The sequence below is a fragment of the Armigeres subalbatus genome, chromosome 3, assembly GCF_024139115.2.
Source record: "Armigeres subalbatus isolate Guangzhou_Male chromosome 3, GZ_Asu_2, whole genome shotgun sequence".
Taxonomy (NCBI): Eukaryota; Metazoa; Arthropoda; class Insecta; order Diptera; family Culicidae; genus Armigeres; species Armigeres subalbatus.
Genome location: NC_085141.1, coordinates 111,254,285 through 111,274,892, shown reverse-complemented (window position 1 = coordinate 111,274,892; position 20,608 = coordinate 111,254,285). Strand labels below are relative to the sequence as shown.

The 20,608-nt window shown below is 40.1% G+C and overlaps 1 protein-coding gene across 1 annotated transcript in view; it reads right to left on the bottom strand.

The window, feature by feature from the left end:
- LOC134221888 (uncharacterized) overlaps positions 1 to 3,516 on the bottom strand; it is a 51,436-nt gene extending 47,920 nt beyond the window's left edge. Inside the window, exons 1-3 of the mRNA XM_062701055.1 lie at positions 2,810 to 3,516; positions 2,495 to 2,747; positions 2,303 to 2,429 (exon numbers count right to left, since the gene is read on the bottom strand). Of these exons, the coding sequence (XP_062557039.1) occupies positions 2,303 to 2,429; positions 2,495 to 2,747; positions 2,810 to 3,152 (723 nt within the window). The 5' untranslated portion in view covers positions 3,153 to 3,516. The remainder of the gene's footprint in view (positions 1 to 2,302; positions 2,430 to 2,494; positions 2,748 to 2,809) is intronic.
- Positions 3,517 to 20,608: the final 17,092 nt, after the last annotated feature.

The window sequence follows — 20,608 nt, the reverse complement described above, 5'->3', positions numbered from 1 at the left end:
AATTTCATGCCTCTTCAGGGGAAGCTTACGAGCCTTTTGAAATGAAGCTTACGACCCTATTGAAGCAATTCTTCCGAGCCCCTCGAAGGAAAACTTCCGATCCTATTGAAAGACGGCTTTTGAGCCACTTGAAAGGAGGCTTTTGAGCTTCTTAAAAAGAGGATTTTGAGCCTCTCGAAAGGATGCTTCCGAGCCTCTTGGAAGAAGAATTCCGAGCCTCTTAAAGGGAAGCTTCCGAGCCTCTTGAAAGGAGGCTTCCAAGCCTTTTGAAAGGAGGCTTCCGAATATTTTGAAGGGAGGCTTCCGAGCATCTTTAATGAAAGCTTCAGAGCCTCTCAAAAGACAGCTTTCGGGCCTTTTAAGAAGAGGCTCTTGAGCATCTTGAAAGTACGCTTCCAAGCTTGAGAGAAGAATTCTGAAAGGAAGAACTCTGGAAAGGAAGCTTCCGAGCCTCTTGAAAGCAGCTTCCCGAGCCTATTGATGGGAGGCTTCCAAGCATTTTGAAGAGAGCTTTCCGAGCCTTGAATGGACGCCTGTGAGCTTCTTGAAAGTAGGCTTCTAAGCCTCTTGAAAAAAAATACCAATCCTCTTGATAGGAGGCTGCCAAGCCACTCGATGGAAACCTTCCAAACCTCTAGAAAGGCGGCTTTCGAGCATCTTAAAAACAGGTTTCCGAAACTCTTGAATAGAGGCTTCCGAGCCTCTTGAAAGGAGGTACGAATTACTTGAAAGGAGGCTTCGAGGTGCTTGGATGGAAGCTTCCGAGAAGTGTAGAAGGATGCTTTCAATTCTCTCGCAACGAAGCAACTGAGATTTTTGAAAAAAAAAGACTCGATGCCTCTCAAATGAAGGCTTCTGTATCTACAGACTCTTTTAGTTAGATTTAAGTTCAGAAGCATGTTTTTAACTTATTATGCAATCTTTTGTTTCGATAAGGTACATTGCATTGAAGTTTTTTAAAATTTGCTCATTCAACGTTTTGACCTATTGATCTTTTATCGCACAGCCCTTCATACACTGTGCTGGTTTTGAAGGACAGGATTCAATAGGTTTTGATTTACTAATCGCCTTGCATATTATGTACAAAACATAGTTTTGAAATAAAAAAATTACACAACTATCAAAACTTTATCAATAAGTTTTGATTGGAATTGTAATACAGCCGCCATTACTCATTCTTGTCCGAGGTACCCCCTGGGACCAACGAAGGTACCCCCAGGGGTACATGTACCCCAGGTTGAGAACCGCTGCTCTAGATCATTTATTGTGCCCTAATATTGTATTTTGACAATGTTTCCCCGTCAAATTTGCAAACGTTTTATAAACACAGCTGACCTCAAGACGAATCTATTAGTGAGAACATTTCGCAAATTGTTCCATACAGCCTAAAAGGAAATGCAAATTAATAATTCGTACCATGGTTTCAACTATTGGCTCATAAACATAATGCATGAAATGCCGTAAAAACCCATAGAGACGCAAATGTGTTTACCTATTCATCATTTTGCTTTGAACTAGTAACACGAAACGTCTGGAAATTGCCTAAATTTTCGACATGAAAATTGATAATTTTCGAGCTAGTTTTTCATTGGGGCGTAACTGTATGGGTCGATTTCTCTACATCAATGTTTCTTTCGTTAATAATTCAATTGAATTAAAAATTGCAACCATGATTGTTGCTTCGGGTGCAAGCTGCAACTATCTTTCATCATCCCGAACCAAAATCGAACGTTAGCTGTTGAAATTCGTTGCATTGTTGAGACATCGATGAAGAGAAATCGATCAATGCAGTTACGCCCCTATGATCCTAAGCGCGAGAATTGTGAACAAAATGCTCCAACGAAATAAAAAGCTTAGTGCAAGATGAATACACTACTAGGTGCTCCATCCTTCCAAGTTTATGGAAGAGAAAAAGGGGTGGAACATTCTTTTTCAGTGCAAAACGACAACAAACCGGCTGGCTCACCCATACCAAAATCCAAGATGGCTGAATCGTGAATTTGACAGATTGGAACACCTGGTGGTGTATTCATCTTGGCGTAGTGTTCCGGGGAATTGGAATTTCCAAGCAAAACCGCTGTTATTATCTTCTATCCAGCTCGCTGGGAATAAACAAAATATTTCCGACGAAAATGTCACTAAAGGACTGCCTCTAATAACGCAATAATGTCGACCGCAGACTACGTTAGCTGTAAAGATACACCAGACGTCGAATGGAGTTTACCAGCCGCTGACAGTTGAGACAAAAACGCACGTGTTCAAAATATAAATCACTTATAAAAGAAAATTTCACATGACTCACCTTATTGGCATGGAAGTAGGCTTCTTTGCGTAGTTCGACATCTTTACGGTAACCGCTCGTCCAACGATACAATCTCTCCCAGAACAAATGCATCTTGAGAATTCGTATGGAGGCCAAATGGAAAATTCTGGTGGAAAGATATTCTCCAATGGAATTCACTTCAATCGGAAATAGTCTATTGCATGATCTCACCCATTAATCAGCTCAGTCAACTGAAAAGCACTCGGATCCTTGTTGATATCCACTCCGAAGGTAGTGCCGCAGACCATCTCTAGAGCACACCGCAATGTGTAGTCAGTTATCTTCACCGGTTCGCCTTCCTTGCATGACTGCAACATTGTCACTAAGTTTCTTGAACAACTATCGAAAATCGGTAGAAAACCGTTCAGTATCTTTTGGTTAAATGTTGGATTCAATAGCTTCCGTTGATTCTTCCAAATGTGGGCTAAAACGAAAAATTCCCACGTTAGAATTTTATTCATTAGCATAAATCATCACAAATCTCACGGCGAGACGAAAACAGCCCATATTCGAGCTTGAAAAAATCATAGATGAACGGCTTCTGGAAGCACTGGTTCAGGATTTTCTGCGCTACATCCGGATCATTGGTGCAAATCATCGGCAACATTCCCATCCTCATCTGGAATAGCTTGGCCGGACAGCTGAGAATTTTAGCGAAGTTTTCGAACAGTTGTTCGCCACTTTTTCCTATGAACATCAGAGCATTCCCTAGGATCGGATAAACTGGCTCCACTGAAGGTATGCTTTTGGTAAAAGCGATGCTTCTTCTAAATTTAACAAATTTCACTAAGCACAGCACTATGAGTAGTGTTAACAGTATTGAAAACATTTTGAAATTTTCACATTGAAGACAGATTTCAGGATGTTCACTTTCAAAAGTCCAATATGAACTAACTGGAACAAACTGAAAGCGAGTTTGTTATATCGTCTCACTGGAGGTGAAGAATTGAAGATCATTTGCTTAAAATTATAGGTTGGCAATCATTAGGATCACCTGTGATCTTGTCTTGACATTGATACCACTTCAAATGCACTCGATCATTCACTTTTATCCGATGAATCGTTCTACTAAGAAATTAGTAATATGGGTTTGAGTAGACACCAAGATGCCACCGATCTCTAGTATTGATAGTGACTACTCAGCTGCGAAAACGGTAGTCTTTTGAAGCTGTGGTACTCACACAAAGTTGAAAACTAATTGCATTTTCCAATTTCTTCTTCTTCTTTTTCTCATTGGAATTATTTCCCCACTGGGACATTGCCGCCTCGCAGCTTAATGTTTATTAAGCACTTGAATTGCTGCAATTCCAAAGTTATCAACTGCGAGGTTTCTAATTCAAGTTACCATTTTTGCATTCGTATATCATGAGGCTAACACGATGATAATTTGTTGCCCAGGGAAGTCGAGGAAATTTCCAACCGGAAAATTTCCTACTTTGGACCGTGAATCGAACCCAGCCACCATAAGCATGGTCTTGCTTTGTAGCCGTGTATTTTACCGTACGGCTAAGAAAGGCACCACCATTTTACCATTCTACAAGATTTGAATGCTTCTAAAATTTCCATTTAATCATATAGTCTACGGGAACAGCATGTGCACAGCGACAAAGAATCCGCACAGAATACGGAACCAGTTTGATCAGACCTCTATGATTAGCGGGAGCACAGCGCGTGGAGTCTAGGATTGTAAAAGCAACATTCCCGTAATGGACCCACTTGCTCCCGACAAGCAACAATCAATTAGGGATGATGACTTCGTCGAACGTTAGTATGATTCAGGCACTGGCGGGACACGTGTGACATGGAGTGAAGTCTGGGAATATTCTTATTATACATACGTACCTCTATATTCAGAGTGTCGCGCCGCTTCAAACGAGAACAACGTCTTAATAATCAATTTGTTCGTACACAGCTGTCATCAGATCAGATTAGCACCAACTGTTGACGTGCGAGCGATTGTGCCAACCACGTCAGATAACCTCTGAACCCTTCAATGGCATCAACGATAATCATGTGATCAAGTGGCTTTAGAAAGGTTTTGTTTCAAAAAGATAAGTTTTCAAGAAAGAAAAGCACTATTTGGTAATTTATTTCACAGTAATAATCTTATAATAGCCTGTACAGCCACTTTGGACAAAAATATCCTGACCGATATGCACCAAAGCAAAGGTATGGCAATTCGTTGTTATGAGCTCTCTTCCATTTTACACGACTTAGCGTTAATTTAATTACCTACTAATTTAGATACAATTTGCAATCAAAAGATTATTGCTTTGTCTGGAAAATTGAGGAAACAATACATTTGTACATTCTAATTTTCATTTACTCAGAGTCTTATTGAAACTTGTATTGCCGTCTTTTTTTATGTAAATTTTACTCAATTTCCGTTGAAACTAATAATCAAAATAACTAATCAAAAATTAGAGTAGTCCCAATTCAAACGAAAACTCAGTACAACTTCCCTAGAAAAATAACAGTGGGTAATGTCTGTGACATAACCGGAAGTGGACGTAGGACTTGATCATGCATGTAAAAATACATATTATGCTCAGCATTATTACACGTTTCGTTACCAATCTAGAGAAAAAAATATCAAAATGGAAAGCTATCAATCGATTTTTCATCTAATGTTGATTTTTTTGTCATTGATGAAAGTATGTAAAAAGATAATTCTTTGATTTCTAGAGACGGCAATATCATCCCTGTCCGGGCTGACAATAGTCTTAGAGTGGGGCGTCATGGTCATTTTTTCAAATCAATGGTTTTTCGAAGCCATTCTGGGTCCTGAACAACTGTGCAGAATTTGGGAGCGATTGGTTACTTCCTCGCTTTCCGCATCACGTTTGAAGTTTGTATGGAAATTAGTATGGGAGAACGCATATTTTTGCATTTCTACTACTAGAGGATTCATATCATCGTAAACCAAGTGGCACATTGCGTTAAAGTATAACCCAAAGGATGCCAAAAAACTTTGCTGAAGAAGGCACGTTGCTGGAACGTCCACGAAAAAAGTTATAACGCTTCGAACATTGAGTGTTCAAACCATATGCTAAAAATCGTTCATTCTGCCAGCACTGCCGTACTACGTAGATCAATTATTTAACTGAGTGTTATTTCAAAATAATTGATCTTATAGGGCTTTAGAGCTAATGGGAGTTATCCGGAATTATTTGACAAAGAAAAAAATCCGATAAGAAGGAACATGAATTTTGCCTTTCGATAACCATAGGTTGTCCGGTAGTGCTGGCAGAAACATTGATTTCTTGCATATGGTTTAAACAATAAATTTTCAAAACGTAATAACATTTTTTGTAGACCTTCCAGCTATGTACCTTCTTCAGCAAAGTCTTTCGGCATCTTCCAGACTATATGCTAACGTATTGAGTCACGTGATTGATGATAAATTGAAGCCGCTAAGAGCAAAAATGTAAAAAAGTACGTTTTCCCATACTAATCTCCATGTAAATTTAAAACGCGATGCGGCATGCGAGGTTGCAACCAATCGAGCCCATATTTTGCACAGTTGATTGGGGTCCCAAAACGATTCAGAAAAACCTTGATCTCACTTGATCGGACAAAGTTTGCGTTTTTCCATACAACTGCGCCCCGCTCTAATAGTCATTCTCGTCGTATGAAGAAAGTGAAAAAATATAGTCTTCGTCATAACATTGCCCGACGCGACACCTAGTCGGTTTCTTCATGCCGCATGCCTACCACGAAGATAGTCATGCAGCCAAAAGCTAAAAGACGATTTCCATCGTCACTACTTCACATAATCGATTGCACGTCATTATAGACGGAGTAGTTAAAAACAAAATGACGTCTAGAATAAAGAAATAGTACGAACTTTGGTAACATAAATGTTTCGATAGCATTTATAACATCTTCATACGTTACTTCAAATTCATTTTCACAAAGAAATAATTAAAATCTTCGCAGGGCAGCTGCCGCTTGAAGAATAATGGTATGAAGTCTTCGTTCTTCGCTGTCGTCATGACGATTTGGTTGCACGACGAAAGCTAACGTTGTGCGCGTCATTGACGATGCGTCGAGTAGCAATGAAGACAATAAATCTCGTCGCTACTGCGGTTTTTCTTGCTGCGACGATGACTTTTGTCAGGCCTGTCCCTATGGCTGGATGTTGGTTCTCTACCGACCGCTCAAGATAGAATTTGAGCAGGAACTAAACTCGCGTGAGCCATGATTTTATCATTATATCAGAACTCTAGCAGAAGCTCCGCCCCTTTGATCCCGAGCAACACAAGTCTGACAAAAATGGTTGCAGCAACTTGGTTGTGACTAAATCTGGTCACATAAGAGTTGCAGTAACCTTATGTGGGTCATGTGTGCTGCTAGGGATGAATAAGACCATTGAACATCGTTTGCTCACTGCTAGTCGTGGGTAATTAAAGTGACAAAACATTTCAAAATTATTATTTTCTAAATAATAACTAATGAATAAAAGAGTTCACTATCAAAATAATTATATATGGGACATTCGAAGTATTTTCAATGCCATAATTGCCAGAAAAAAATTGAACTATAGCATAGGAAATCCGCCGAAGCTCCGCCTTTTCGATGAATAATACCATTGTAAATCAGCTAAGGACTACACCTTTACATTGATCAATAAAGCGAATGATTTCTTCATTATAGCATTGTAACTTAAGCCGATGTTCCACCTCTTTGATGAATACATCGCAAAACATTTGTTGGTTCTACCTTTACGTTGACCAACCAAGCAAGAATCCCCATATATTGGGCAACAGACAGCACATTCACACCATCTTGGGTTACCAAAGATGACTGACGCCTAAAAATGATTGCCAGGGGTGCGATAATTGCAAATATTACACTAATTTTACAATTTTTGAAAATTTTAATTACATTTTTCAACATTTCATTTTTAAACTAAGATTCCAAAATGGGATCATGTGATGATTTCTAGCAGATTATTTCGACATGTTATGCTGCACATTGAATTATACGTTTAAGCCCCCTCGCAATGTCTCTTCACTACATTGCTTGTCTTTTGTGATACCGCGACGCTACTGCGTTAACTCTTCAAATTAGCTAGAATGGTAATAGTGGTAATAGAGTATACTTGCTGAAACACAAAATCACGTTAACCAAGAATATTCAAAAGCTTTATACCAACGTTTGAAAGTTACACAAAATTCAGAAGCTATTTACCTATTCACATCAACAAATAAATCAAATTTTAAATTGAAATATTTAGACTCAAAACAGTGACAATTTTTGGAATTCTAATGAAGAAATTTCAAAAATTTTCGTTGAAATCTTTGAATAAGAAACGCATTTTCTTTTGTCGTGAGCGAGGAAGACAGAATTTTGTAACAATTCATCGCCATGAACGCGAATTAATAAAATTGTCACGCAAACGCTCTCTAATTAGTTGATTGTACTACATTTTCAAAATGATTCTATTGCGAAAAACTCTTTAGTAAGTATATTAGTGGTTCTGAAAAGATCCATTCACATTGTTAGATGTAAATTTCCTCTTGAGCGGTTTAACTGGGAGTTTATGATTGTTTAAAACATTATGAATCGATGTTTGCAGGAATACCAAACGCTTAACCGCTGCTGCCATCGGCCGAGGAAACTTGATCAGTAGTGTTGTCGTCGACACTATATCGTCACACACCGCCGTGCCGCGCTTACTGTTGGCTTCTCGACAATGCCGGACTGAAAATGCCGATGATGCTGACCTGAGAATGCTGACGATTCTGCCTTGCTCTTAAAAAGGCTTTAGGTTTGCGAATGCGTGGCTGAGACGATGATGCAACCGTTCAAAAATTCCGACGATGCGATGCTGTTATTGCTTTGCCTGTTTCGGTCAGATTGAGAGGAAAAATTCGCGCTGCGCTATTTTATGCCTTCTTAGCAGACCAAGCGTGAGCTCATTCGTTGACGTCTGCACCAATCAGAACGTGGTAATGGAATGATGATGCGGTACCCATATTTATAGGTTTTCGTAAATTCAATGTTTTGCTTTGAAAACAGTTTTAGGCCTATTGGAACAAGTTTTCGGATATTATCAAGCATTAATATGAAAGGCATACTTGAAAGCTGTCGATTGAGGGTTTAACTGCAGAAATCTGTTCACTAGGATAAAAGCTATTAACGTTTGAAACCTTTCAACACAGCGTAACGCGGCTGATTTAGAAATTTTGAAATGACTCCCGGTATAGTAAAGAGAGAGTCCTACGTCAAAAAAATGTTCTAATATAGTAAATTTGTCCGTAACGAGGCTCTTTGAGGCTGTATAAACCGTAATCAATTTGATAATGACGATGATTTTTATTTATTTCCGGAGTGATCTTTAACATATCAACTACCTTTGTTGCAAATCTGAGCTCTGTCTGGCATACGAACCAATTTCTTGAACGATAGAGTGACGGAGGTATATTTTTCAACCCCCATTCAAACTTCAAATCATTTTCTCCAGCTTATGTAACTAGCAATTGAACTGAAAATTTCAGAGGTTTCGCTTCGCTGATTTTCCCATCCAAAGGCACAATCCTGGCGGGTGCCCCGTAGAACTCGACAACTTTTTTACTCCCCATACAAGGCTGAGCTGGGGCCTGGGGCCCTCCTTAGCCGTGCGGTAAGACGCGCGGATACAAAGCAATACCATGCTGAGGGTGGCTGGGTTCGATTCCCGGTGCCGGTCTAGGCAGTTTTCGGATTGGAAATTGTCTCGACTTTCCTGGCATAAAAGTATCATCGTTTTTAGCCTCATGATATACGAATGCAAAAAAAATAGTAACTTGGCTTAGAAACCTCGCAGTTAATAATTGTGGAAGTGCTTAATGGAACACTAAGCTGCGAGGCGGCTCTGTCCCAGTGTGGGGATGTAATGCCAATAAGAAGAAGAAGAAGGCTGGGCTAGTCTATTCAATATCCAAACCGTTTGAAGACGTTATTTTGAATAGAACGATGGTTCATAATATTACTGACAATTTAATTGTTGCTCATGAACAATTTGATTTTTGGCATGGGCATTCAACAACAAATCAATTATTAGGAGTTACGAGTTTGAACGATATCCGACTGGGGTTGCTTTTTTTTGCATAGAAAAAGCATTTCACCCCGTTTTGGATGGTGGCTTGACAGCAAAATTTATACATTTTCATATTTCTCTGTACATTATTAAATTAATTTAAAATATCGATCACTGCAGAAAAACTATCAGAATTTTAAGCTGATAGATTACTTGTAAGAGTAATCAGCATACTGGGGCCCATAGTGTATAACATTTTTACTTCTGACTTACATAATTCATCATCGGGGTATCAAAAATCGATATTTGCAGATCCATCCCGCCAAAGGGAGAAGCCTTCGTGTAATTTGTACTAGATTTCAGAAAAGTTTGGATACTTTTTCCATTTACTTGCAAAAATGGAAAAATTTCCCGAATGCTTTAAAAACTTAGCTTATAACTTTCTAACATGAGCCGAGAGCTTCTTATTTGAAACCTTCTAGCAGACAAATTGTCACTCTTGACGGGGATCAAATTAGTTGGTCTAGTGAAGCTGAATATTTAGGACTTCTGCTAGATAAACAAAAATCAAAAATTCATTGCATTCATATCATTCAAAATCACAATGAAGGCATTCAACCATAGTTCAACAAATATATTAACTGTCTATATCCCTTTTAAAAAAAAAAATCAAAGCATTGATTTACAATCAAATTTTTAGACTAGCCATGTTGTATGCTGTGTTTGTATGAACCAGTTGCTACAATAACAGGAAAGAGGCAATTCAAAATAAAACTTTGAAAATGATTCTAAAGTTGCCTCACTGCATTGGTATAGTGCCAATGAACTTCATAGAATTTCTAATATTGAGACAAATGTCCAATGAAATAAATTCCAATTTTAAACAAAAATCTTTGCAATCTTCTATTGGCACGATTAGCTTCATTAGTATTTTTTTATTTCTTTATTATTGTGGCGCTCCGCTGCAATTTTTTACCGCGCCGCCGGTGAATTTTGGGCGCGCCGGTGAAATAATTTGGTCTTGGTGGTTCATATCCCTCCCTCAATTTGTTAGAAGCAAAATTCCGTTCAAACCCTTACACGTTTGAAAAATTTCGGCTGCGCCGCTAAAAAAAATGGTACCTCAAGTCAAACCTCTTTTTACGTCACATATTGGGAGTCCAAGTACTGTAGAAGATCGTGCGTCATAAAGATCGTGGGTTCTTTGATCAATTTCGCATGAAAGGCAGTCAAGAAAGGATGTTGTGCTTTATTTTAAAATTAAAATTTCTAAATTATTTTAATAGATATATGCGAACGCGAAGAATAGCGACTAGTCAATCAATTAATATTTCTTTAATTCGCCGAGTTGAAAGTGGCAATAAACACAATAAACACAAAAATAAAGAAAATTAATTAGCTCTTTTTTAGTGGAATGTTTTCACTGGCATAAGACAAGTTTAGTACAATTCCATTTAATTCCACCAAATCGTATTACTTTTGCATATACGTATTTCGACCTCAACTGTAAGGTCGTCTTCAGTGTCTCGTACTCGTAAGTCGAGTCAAGTACGAGACACTGTTTGTGATCAGTTTTATCAAACAGCATTTGACTTCATATTTAAGGTTTATCCAATTTCTATGTGATCCATCATAGAGCATGAACCATCTCTAGAAAAAAAATAGCACCCTATAGGGCGTATACTCAAGGAAATTCTCAGAGGTCCTGGAATAATACACTTTTTGAGGGCATATCCAATTTACAAGGCACATTGTCAATTTTCAAAAACAGATAACAGCCGTTAGAATACACATGCAGACCTTAAGGACAATCCTCACGGAATCCAAGATTGAAAGTACTCACGTTTTCTAGGGCTCATCATTCAATACGGAAGCATCGCACAACTGTCATTTTTATTATTCCACGCATGCTGCGACGCAGCACACCTGAAATAATAAAAATGACAGTTGTGCGTTACTTCCGTATTGGCCCGTGGTGGGCCCTAGAAAACGCGAGTACTTTTAAATTTGGATTCTGTGATGCTTGTCCTTAACGTCTGTTGAACGCTCATCCAATTTAATTCTTTGGAATACAATCAGCATAAAGGATTTAAAAAAGCTTGCAGCTCTAAAGGAGGTTAAGACCGATACTCCAGGGAATTCTTATATGAACTGGGATACAATAAATGTTGAAGGAATATCCTTTTTATTCTATGTCGGTAGGGACGAGTCCTTTCTTATTATTAGTGAAAATTGGAGAACGACACGTTGTGTTTATTATTTTATTTGCTCGAAAAAAGCTTAGGAAGCGAAAAGATTGTGAGTCATTGTATTTGAACGATGGAGGTCACAATGTCGAGCAGAACCTTAACTCTTAGTTGTTTGACCGAACTCAATTCAAGGGTTCCCCCTTCCCTCTACCACAACAAAATTTTCTCGCCTCGCCACTGATTCGCCGGTAATGGTATCTTTTTCAAAATAAATATGATTTAATTACTGATGACAGATCTATTATTTTTTCAGAATAAGGCCGAAGAGGCCTACCGTGGGGCTTCGAAATCCGTACACTTAAGCACCTTAGTATATGAAAATGTCATTAGAAAATAGGAATCGAATGTAAATAAAACGTTTTTCATTGACATAGGAGCATGAAGGCTTCTACTTTTGAAGTGTTTCACATTTACTCATTAAAAACTACGAAAAACATAACAAAATAATGAATAAAATCAACTACTTCTGACTCGAAATCCGTCCACCGTGGACGGATTTCGAATCAATGGATCTAAATCCGTACAGCTATTTTTTAACTAAATATTTAAATTGAAACAGTCTGATTGACTAAACTACTACTGTAAATAGTTCAATACGCACCTTGAGAAGCGATCCCTTCGATTTGTATTCCGCTTATCTTATGTAATGACTCGCAATTAGCAAAGACACACAGTTACTTTTAATGCAATAATGCTCTACCCAAAAACAAAATGGCGGCAAAAACTGCGCGTTTGGTGGGTAGCGATTTATTTTTGATTTTAGCTTTTTTAATTTCAAAGCCTTCTTTCCATTTCTATGCCCTAAATGCTTACTGCCAAGTATCTGAACAGGACAACATAAATTATTTCTACATTAATTACCTTTAACCCCCTTAAATTTATCGATAACCCATGAGGTGGACGGATTTCGGTGCTGTACGGATTTCGGTCCCGCACGGTATGCGGTAGATAAGAGTATTTTTCATTTGGCTAGGTCCATGGCTACACGTCGCCAACCACGCCGTCTACGGAGGGTCCGCAAGTCATCATCCACCTTGCTCGCTGCGCACCTCGCCTTCTTGTGCCCGTTTAACTGGGTTACTGTCCGACATTCTGGCTACGTGCCTGGCCCACCGCAGTTGTCCGATTTTCGCGGTGTGAACGAGGGATGGTTCTCCCAGCAGCTCATGCAACTCGTCATTTTCCTCCTCCACGTACCGTCCACCATCTGCACCCTACCATAGATGGTACGCAGCACTTTCCTTTCGAAACTCCAATAACGCGTTGGTCCTCCACAAGCATCGTCCATGTCTCGTGTACGTAGGGAACTACTGGTCTAATGAGCGTTGTGTAGATTGTCAGTTTGGTACGGCGGCGAACTCTATTCGATCGGAGAATCCAAAGTACGTTCGATTTCCAGCCACTATGCGTCTTCGAATTTCTCTGCTGGTATCATTTTCGGCAGTCACCAGTGAGCCCAAGTACATGAGTTCTTCAACTACCTCGCCTCGATTTCGTCACCACCGATGCAAACTCGTGGTGGGTGGCTCACATTGTCTTTTCTTGAACCTCTCCCTATCATGTACTTCGTCTTCGATGTGTTGATGACTAGTCCGATCCGCTTAGCTTCCCTCGTCAGCCTGATGTAGGCTTCCTCCATCTTCTCAAAGTTACGTGCCATAATATCTATGTCGTCGGCGAAGCCAAATAGCTGGACGGACTTATTGAAAATTGTACCACTCGTGTTAATCCCTGCTCTTCGTATTACACCTTCCAAAGCGATGTTGAATAGCAGACACGAGAGACCATCACCTTGCCGTAACCCTCTGCGGGTTTCGAAGGGACTCGAGAATGCCCCTGAAACTCGAACTACGCACATCACCCGATCCATCTCGCTTTGATCAACCGTGTCAGTTTATCCGGAAATCCGTTTTCGTGCATTAGCTGCCATAGCTGGTCCCGATCGATTGTATCATATGCGGCTTTGAAGTCGATGAATAGATGATGTGTGGGCACGTTGAATTTGCGGCACTTCTGCAGTACTTGGCGAATAGCGAACACCTGGTCCGTAATGGAGCGTTCGCCCATAAAACCCGCCTGGTACTGCCCCACGAACTCCCTTGCAATTGGTGCTAGTCGACGGATGCTGCGACGCAGCACACCTGAAATAATAAAAATGACAGTTGTGCGTTACTTCCGTATTGGCCCGTAGTGGGCCCTAGAAAACGCGAGTACTTTTAAATTTGGATTCTGTGATGCTTGTCCTTAACGTCTGTTGAACGCTCATCCAATTTAATTCTTTGGAATACAATCAGCATAAAGGATTAAAAAAAGCTTGCAGCTCTAAAGGAGGTCAAGACCGACACTCCAGGGAATTCTTATATGGACTGGGATACAATCAATGATGAAGGAATATCCTTTTTATTCTATTTCGGTAGGGACGAGTCCTTTCTTATTATTAGTGAAAATTGAAGAACGACACGTTGTGTTTATTATTTTCTTTGCTCGAAAGAAGCTTAGGAAATGAAAATATTGTGAGTCATTGTGTTTGAACGACGGAGGTCACAATGTCAAGCAGAACCATAACTCTTAGTTGTTTGACAGAACTGGTTCCCCCTTCCCTCTCCCACAAAAAAAAATCTCGCCACGTCACTGATTCGCCGGAAATGGTATCTTTTTTTAAATGAATTTGATTCTATTACTGATGACAGATCTTTTATTTGTTCAGACTAAGGCCGAAGTGGCCTATGCGGTATAAAAGAGTCTTCTCCATTCGGCTCGGTCCATTGCTACACGTCGCCAACTACGCAGTCTACGGAGGGTCCGTAAGTCATCTTCCACCTGATTGATCCACCTTGCCCGCTGCGCACCTAGCCTTCTTGTGCCCGTCGGATCGTTGTCGAGAACCATCTTAACCGGGTTACTGTCCGACATTCTGGCTACGTGCCTGGCCCACCGCAGTCGTCCGATTTTCGCGGTGTGAACGAGGGATGGTTCTCCCAGCAGCTCATGCAACTCGTGGTTCATTTTCCTCCTCCACGTACCATCCACCATCTGCACCCTACCATAGATGGTACGCAGCACTTTCCTTTCGAAAACTCCAATAGCGCCTTTTTCCTCCACAAGCATCGTCCATTTCTCGTGTACGTAGGGAACTACTGGTCTAATGAGCGTTGTGTAGATTGTCAGTTTGGTACGGCGGCGAACTCTATTCGATCGGAGTGTCTTGTGGAATCCAAAGTACGTTCGATTTCCAGCCACTATGCGTCTTCGAATTTCTCTGCTGGTATCATTCTCGGCAGTCACCAGTGAGCCCAAGTACATGAGTTCTTCAACTACCTCGCCTCGATTTCGTCACCACCGATGCAAACTCGCGGTGGGTGGCTCACATTGTCTTCTCTTGAACCTCTCCCTATCATGTACTTCGTCTTCGACGTGTTGATGACTAGTCCGATCCGTTTAGCTTCCCTCTTCAAGCTGATGTAGGCTTCCTCCATCTTCTCAAAGTTACGTGCCATAATGTCGCTGTAACCCTCTGCCCGTTTCGAAGGAACTCGAGAATGCCCCTGAAACTTGAACTACGCATATTACCCGATCCATCGTCGCTTTGATCAACCGTGTCAGTTTATCCGGAAATCCCTATTCGTGCATTAGCTGCCATAGCTGGTCCCGATCGATTGTATCATATGCGACTTTGAAGTCGATGAATAGATGATGTGTTGGCACGTTGTATTCGCGGTATTTCTGCAGTACTTGGCGAATAGCGAACATCTGGTTCATGGTGGAGCGTTCACCCATAAAACCCGCCTGGTACTGTCTTACGAACTCCCTTGCAATTGGTGCTAGTCGACGGCATAAAATTTTGGAGAGTACCTTGTAGGCGGCGTTCAGCGATGTGATTGCGCGGTAGTTGTACAATCCAGCTTATCGCCCTTTTTGTAGACGAGGCACACGACACCTTCCATCCACTCCTGTAGCAAAACTTGCTCCTCCCAAACCTTAGTAATGACCCAGTGCAGCGCTCTAGCCAGTGCCTCACCGCCGTATTTAAATAGCTCTCCTGGTAGTTGGTCAACCCCAGGGGCTTTGTTGTTCTTTAGCTGGCCATCTCCTCCTGGATATCCTGGAGATCCGGAGCCGGTAAAATTATGTCTTGCGCGTTCTCCCAGGTCCCTCACAATACCGCCATCTTCGTCTGCCTCATCGCCATTCAGGTGTTCTTCGTAGTGCTGCCGCCACCTGTGGATCACCTCACGCTCGTTCGTAAGAAGGTTCCCGTTTATGTCCTTACACATATCAGGCTGTGGCACGTGGCCCTTACGTGAACGGTTCAACTTCTCATAGAACTTTCGTGTGTTATTAGCGCGGTACAGCTGATCCGTATCTTCACGGTTTCGATATTCGTACTGGTGCATTTTCCTACGGAAAATCGAGTTTTGTCTGTTCCGCGCCCGTGTATATCATGCCTCGTTCACCCTCGTGCGGTGTTGCAGCAATCGCGTCCATGCTGCATTCTTCTCTTCCACTAACTGCTCACATTCGCCGTCATACCATTCGTTTGTTTGATCCGGGGGCACCATGCCAAGTGCAGCCGTTGCGGTGCTACCAATGGCGGATCGAATATCTCTCCAGCTATCTTCAAGAGATGCTGCGCCTAGCTGCTCTTCCGTTGAGAGTGCCACTTCCAGCTGCTGCGCGTATTCTTGGGCTAGTCTACTGTCTTGTAGCCGCCCAATGTTAAGCCGCGGCTTTCGACTTCGACGCGTGTTGTACACCGCAGGCATACTGCAACGAGGTAGTGGTCGGATGGCAGCTAAATAAAATTTCCATTTAAAATTAGAAATTTTCCATAAACAATTAGGAAATTGCCAATAAAAAAATCAGGGTATGAGCAATAAATAATTATAAAATTTCCACAAATAAAACAAAATTTCCATAAACTATTAAGAACTTTCCACAAAACAAAAATAAATAAGCACTTTTAAAAGCAAAAATTGCAATTATAAAAGAAGAATTTTCCATAAAGAAATCAAAATTTTCCATTGAAAAAAATACAAAATTCCCATAAATAAATCAATATTAGCAATAAACAATTACAAAATTTTCCACAAAATAAATATTTTTTCCACAAACAAAATAAAGTTTTCCGCAAAATATTTAATAAGGAGCAATAAAAAAAAAAGAAAATTTCCATTAAAAAATACAAGAAAGCAATAAAGCTGAGGAAATTTTACATGAACTTTAAACGCTTTTAAAGAAGGGGTCATCTATGGAAAAAAAGCACAGTTTGATTGCTTTTTTATATTTTTTTATGGAAATTTTCTAATTTTTTTTATTGCTTTTTATTGATCATTTCGTGGACATTTTTTATTTTGTTATGGAAAAAATATATTTATTTTGTGGAAAATTTTGTTATTTTTTATTGCTAATATTGAATTATTTATAGAAATTTTGTATTTTTTTTTCGTGGAACATTTAATTTTTTTTATGGAAAATTCTTCTTTTATAATTGCAATTTTTGCTTTTAAAAGTGCTTATTTATTTTTGTTTTGTGGAAAATTTTTAGTTGTTTATGGAAATTTTGTTTTATTTGTGGAAATTTTATATTTATTTTTTGCTCATACCCTGATTTCTTTATTGGCAATTTTCTATTTTCTTATGGGAATTTTCTAATTGTTTAGGGGGAGTATTTATTTTAGTCTTGCACAATATTCACATTGCGGTAAGTGTGGACGTTCGTGATGTCGGAGAAGAATTTACCGTCGATTAGAACGTGGTCGATTTGGTTTTCCATCTCTTGGTTAGGTGATCTCGATGTGGCCTTGTGGATACTTTTGCGGGGAAAGAAGGGGCTTCGGACTACCGTTTCGTGGGAGGCTGCGAAGTTTATGTATCGTTGGCCGTTATCATTTGATACGGTGTGCAGACTATCCGGTCGGATGACCGGTCTATACATTTCCTCCCTTCTTACCTGAGCGTTCATGTCGCCGTTGACGATTTTGACGTCCCACAGTGGGCATCCATCGTATGTCTGATCCAGCAGTGCGTAGAATGCTTCTTTCTCATCATCGGGACTCGCTTAGTGTGGGCAGTGCACGTTGATGATGCTATAGTTGAAGAAACGGCCTTTTTTCCTCAGTTTGCACATCCTTGCGTTGATTGGCTGCCACCCAATCGCACGTTTGCGCATCTTACCCTGCACTATGAAGCCGGTTCCCAGCTCGTTGGTGGTGCCACAGGTTTGGTAGAAGGTAGCCGCTCGATGCCCGCTTTTCCACACTTCCTGTCCTGTCCAGCAAATCTCCTGCAGCGCCACGATGTCGAAGTTGTGGGGATGTAATTCATCGTAGATCATCCTGTCGCAACCTGCGAAACCTAACGACTTGCAGTTTCATGTTCCAAGCTTCCAATCGTGATGCTTTATTCGTTGCTTAGGTCGTTGCCGATTATATCGAGTCGTATTATATCTGGCAATGACAAAACCACCATTGAACTATTTCACACAAAAGAGTTAGGAAAATTAGCGAACAGCTTGTAACATAACTGGTACTAAACCAAAAAATCCTTCTGGTACCATTTTTAAGAGACCCTTTCTGCAAAATTTCTTCTCTCGGAATTCTGGAAAACTCATTTCTAGAAACACCGCGATCAGCGGTTCTTTGTACACGAATTCTGAAGAACTACTCTTCCAGGAATTCTAAAGAATTCTCAGTAAAAGAATTTTGAGAATTTGCCGCTTTGAGAATTTGGGTAACTTCCTTTTTCTCTAATTCTGTACAATTCCCCCCTCAGATATTATAGAGAATTCTTCCTCCATAGATTTTGGGAAATGTGGACCACATCAGACTGGCATTTTTCTTGAATTCCGTACAAATTATTCCTCAGGAATTCAAAACTACAGACTACCTTCTAACCTCAACCCAAGTATTCCTTTTTTTAAGTCTCTGGAGATCTTCCTCCCAGATATTTCGGAGAAATTCTTCTTCGGGAATTGAAGTATATTGTGGTATATTCCTGCTTTAGAATTGTTGGAGAATTTCTCCTTCAGAAACTAGGGGAATTTTATCCTTTAAGAATTCCTTCTACGGAAATTCTCCGGAATACTCGTTCGAAAATTTTGGGGAATGGCTCCTCCAAAAGAACATGACTCGCTCGAATTTTAAGAAGTCCCTTCGCCAGAAATTAAGAGTAGTTTCAGCTTCAGGAATTTGGAAAATTATATCTTTCTATGTTACTGGCTATCTTTCTGATATCTCTGGGGAATTTCTCCATCACAAATTATGAAGAAATATTCTCCTATTCAAAAGAGAAGAATTACTGTGAAACTCTTATTCAAGAATTCTATGTCCGTATGTATGTCCCGCTGGAATTCTCTCATCTTAGCATCCCCATTACAAGGATTACATCCCTATTCAAAAAATGCCGTGTAGCAGCTTAGTGTTTATTAAGCACTTCCATAATTAAAGGGTGTGTTCGATAAAAATGGCTCACCGAAAACCTTTTGTGACTTTTGAACCGTATGAGTAAAAAACCTGAAAATTTGAGCAAACCTTATTCATAGTGTATTGTTTACATCTGCAGAGTTTCATAATTATTCATACAGTGGTTCTGATCATGTCGTCAGAACAAGAAATTGACAGGGAAAAAATGTGCTTCTACCATCACAATCCGGAGGCATCCCACCGATCGATCGCTAACAAGCTTGGGATTGCAAATTCAACTGTATGTCGTGTAATGACGTAACCTACGTCAAGGCTGACTTCCGTCAATTTCCTGGGTAAGAATATTTCGTTGCCTAAGTCCTAAGTCTAAGTCCGATATTCCGGAGGATGTGCGAACGAAAAAATTATCAAAACTTACAAAGAAGGCAGCTGATTTGCGGATGTGGTGAAGTAAGCGCTCCCTTCACTACTTCCGGATCAATCAGCGGTACGATTTACACCGAAGAGTGCCTTAAGAATCGTCTTTTACCATTCATAAGAAAACACAAAGTATCAACTCTGTTTTGGCCTGATCTGGTGCCCTGCCACTACGCTCAAAACGTGTTGGAGTGGTACCGAGCTAACGGAGTTAAATTTGTACCAAAATATATGAACCCACCAAATTAACCGGAACTTCGTCCAATTGAAAAATTCTGGGCAATGGTGACGACAAAATTTCGCAAACATCCCAAAATTAGTAAAATATAGCTGAAGTTAGAGAAAATTTGGGTAAAAACAACAAAAACACTGGGAAAATCGATTGTACAAAATTTGATGGGTGGAGTGGAAAGGAATGTGCACGCATTCGGGATAAGTAATGAAATCGAATAAAACAAATGTTGTAAATCATAACTCATTTAAGTTTTTCATTCCCTGAAAATTTCAAGACATCCGATAATCGGTTTGGTTTTGGTGAGTAAATATGTGTGTGCCATTTTTGTCGAATACACCCTTTATTAATGGTTAGGTCTCTAAGTGGACTCACAAATTATGCATTCATTTGTCATAAAACTAACACGATTATACTCATAGACAAAAGGAAGAATTAGCATTAGCATTGTTACGGTGTAATTCGTAGATTGGACACTAGTGATACTCATGTTTTACTTTTGAGATCCTCATCTAGAATGCTATCAGAAATCAAGAAGGGGAGTGGTCCTTGATTCCAGTCTTAAACAAAAATAACAAAAGTATGAGGATTACTACTCCTGGCCACGCCCATCTTCACCGTAACTAGGGAGAGGAAGAAAGTGTTACTTACTTAACGAGAGGCCACCGACTTAGCGACACCCTCATAAGTACCACGGAGTTGGATAATGAGGAAGATATTCGTTGGGTCAGGATTTGCCTGTAACTGGCAATGTAACCGTGGTAGATCTTACCCCGTAACACACCACGGAAAGGTGTCTACCCAGCGTTACGGGTCTATACTCATAGGGATAAGGAAGTACCAAAAAACATAAACCGTATCATGCATGGCCTTGATTTGTAGCCGCCATGCTAAGGAAGCCATAGTTCAGAATTTTTGCTAGCCTTCTCACTAGGACTTACA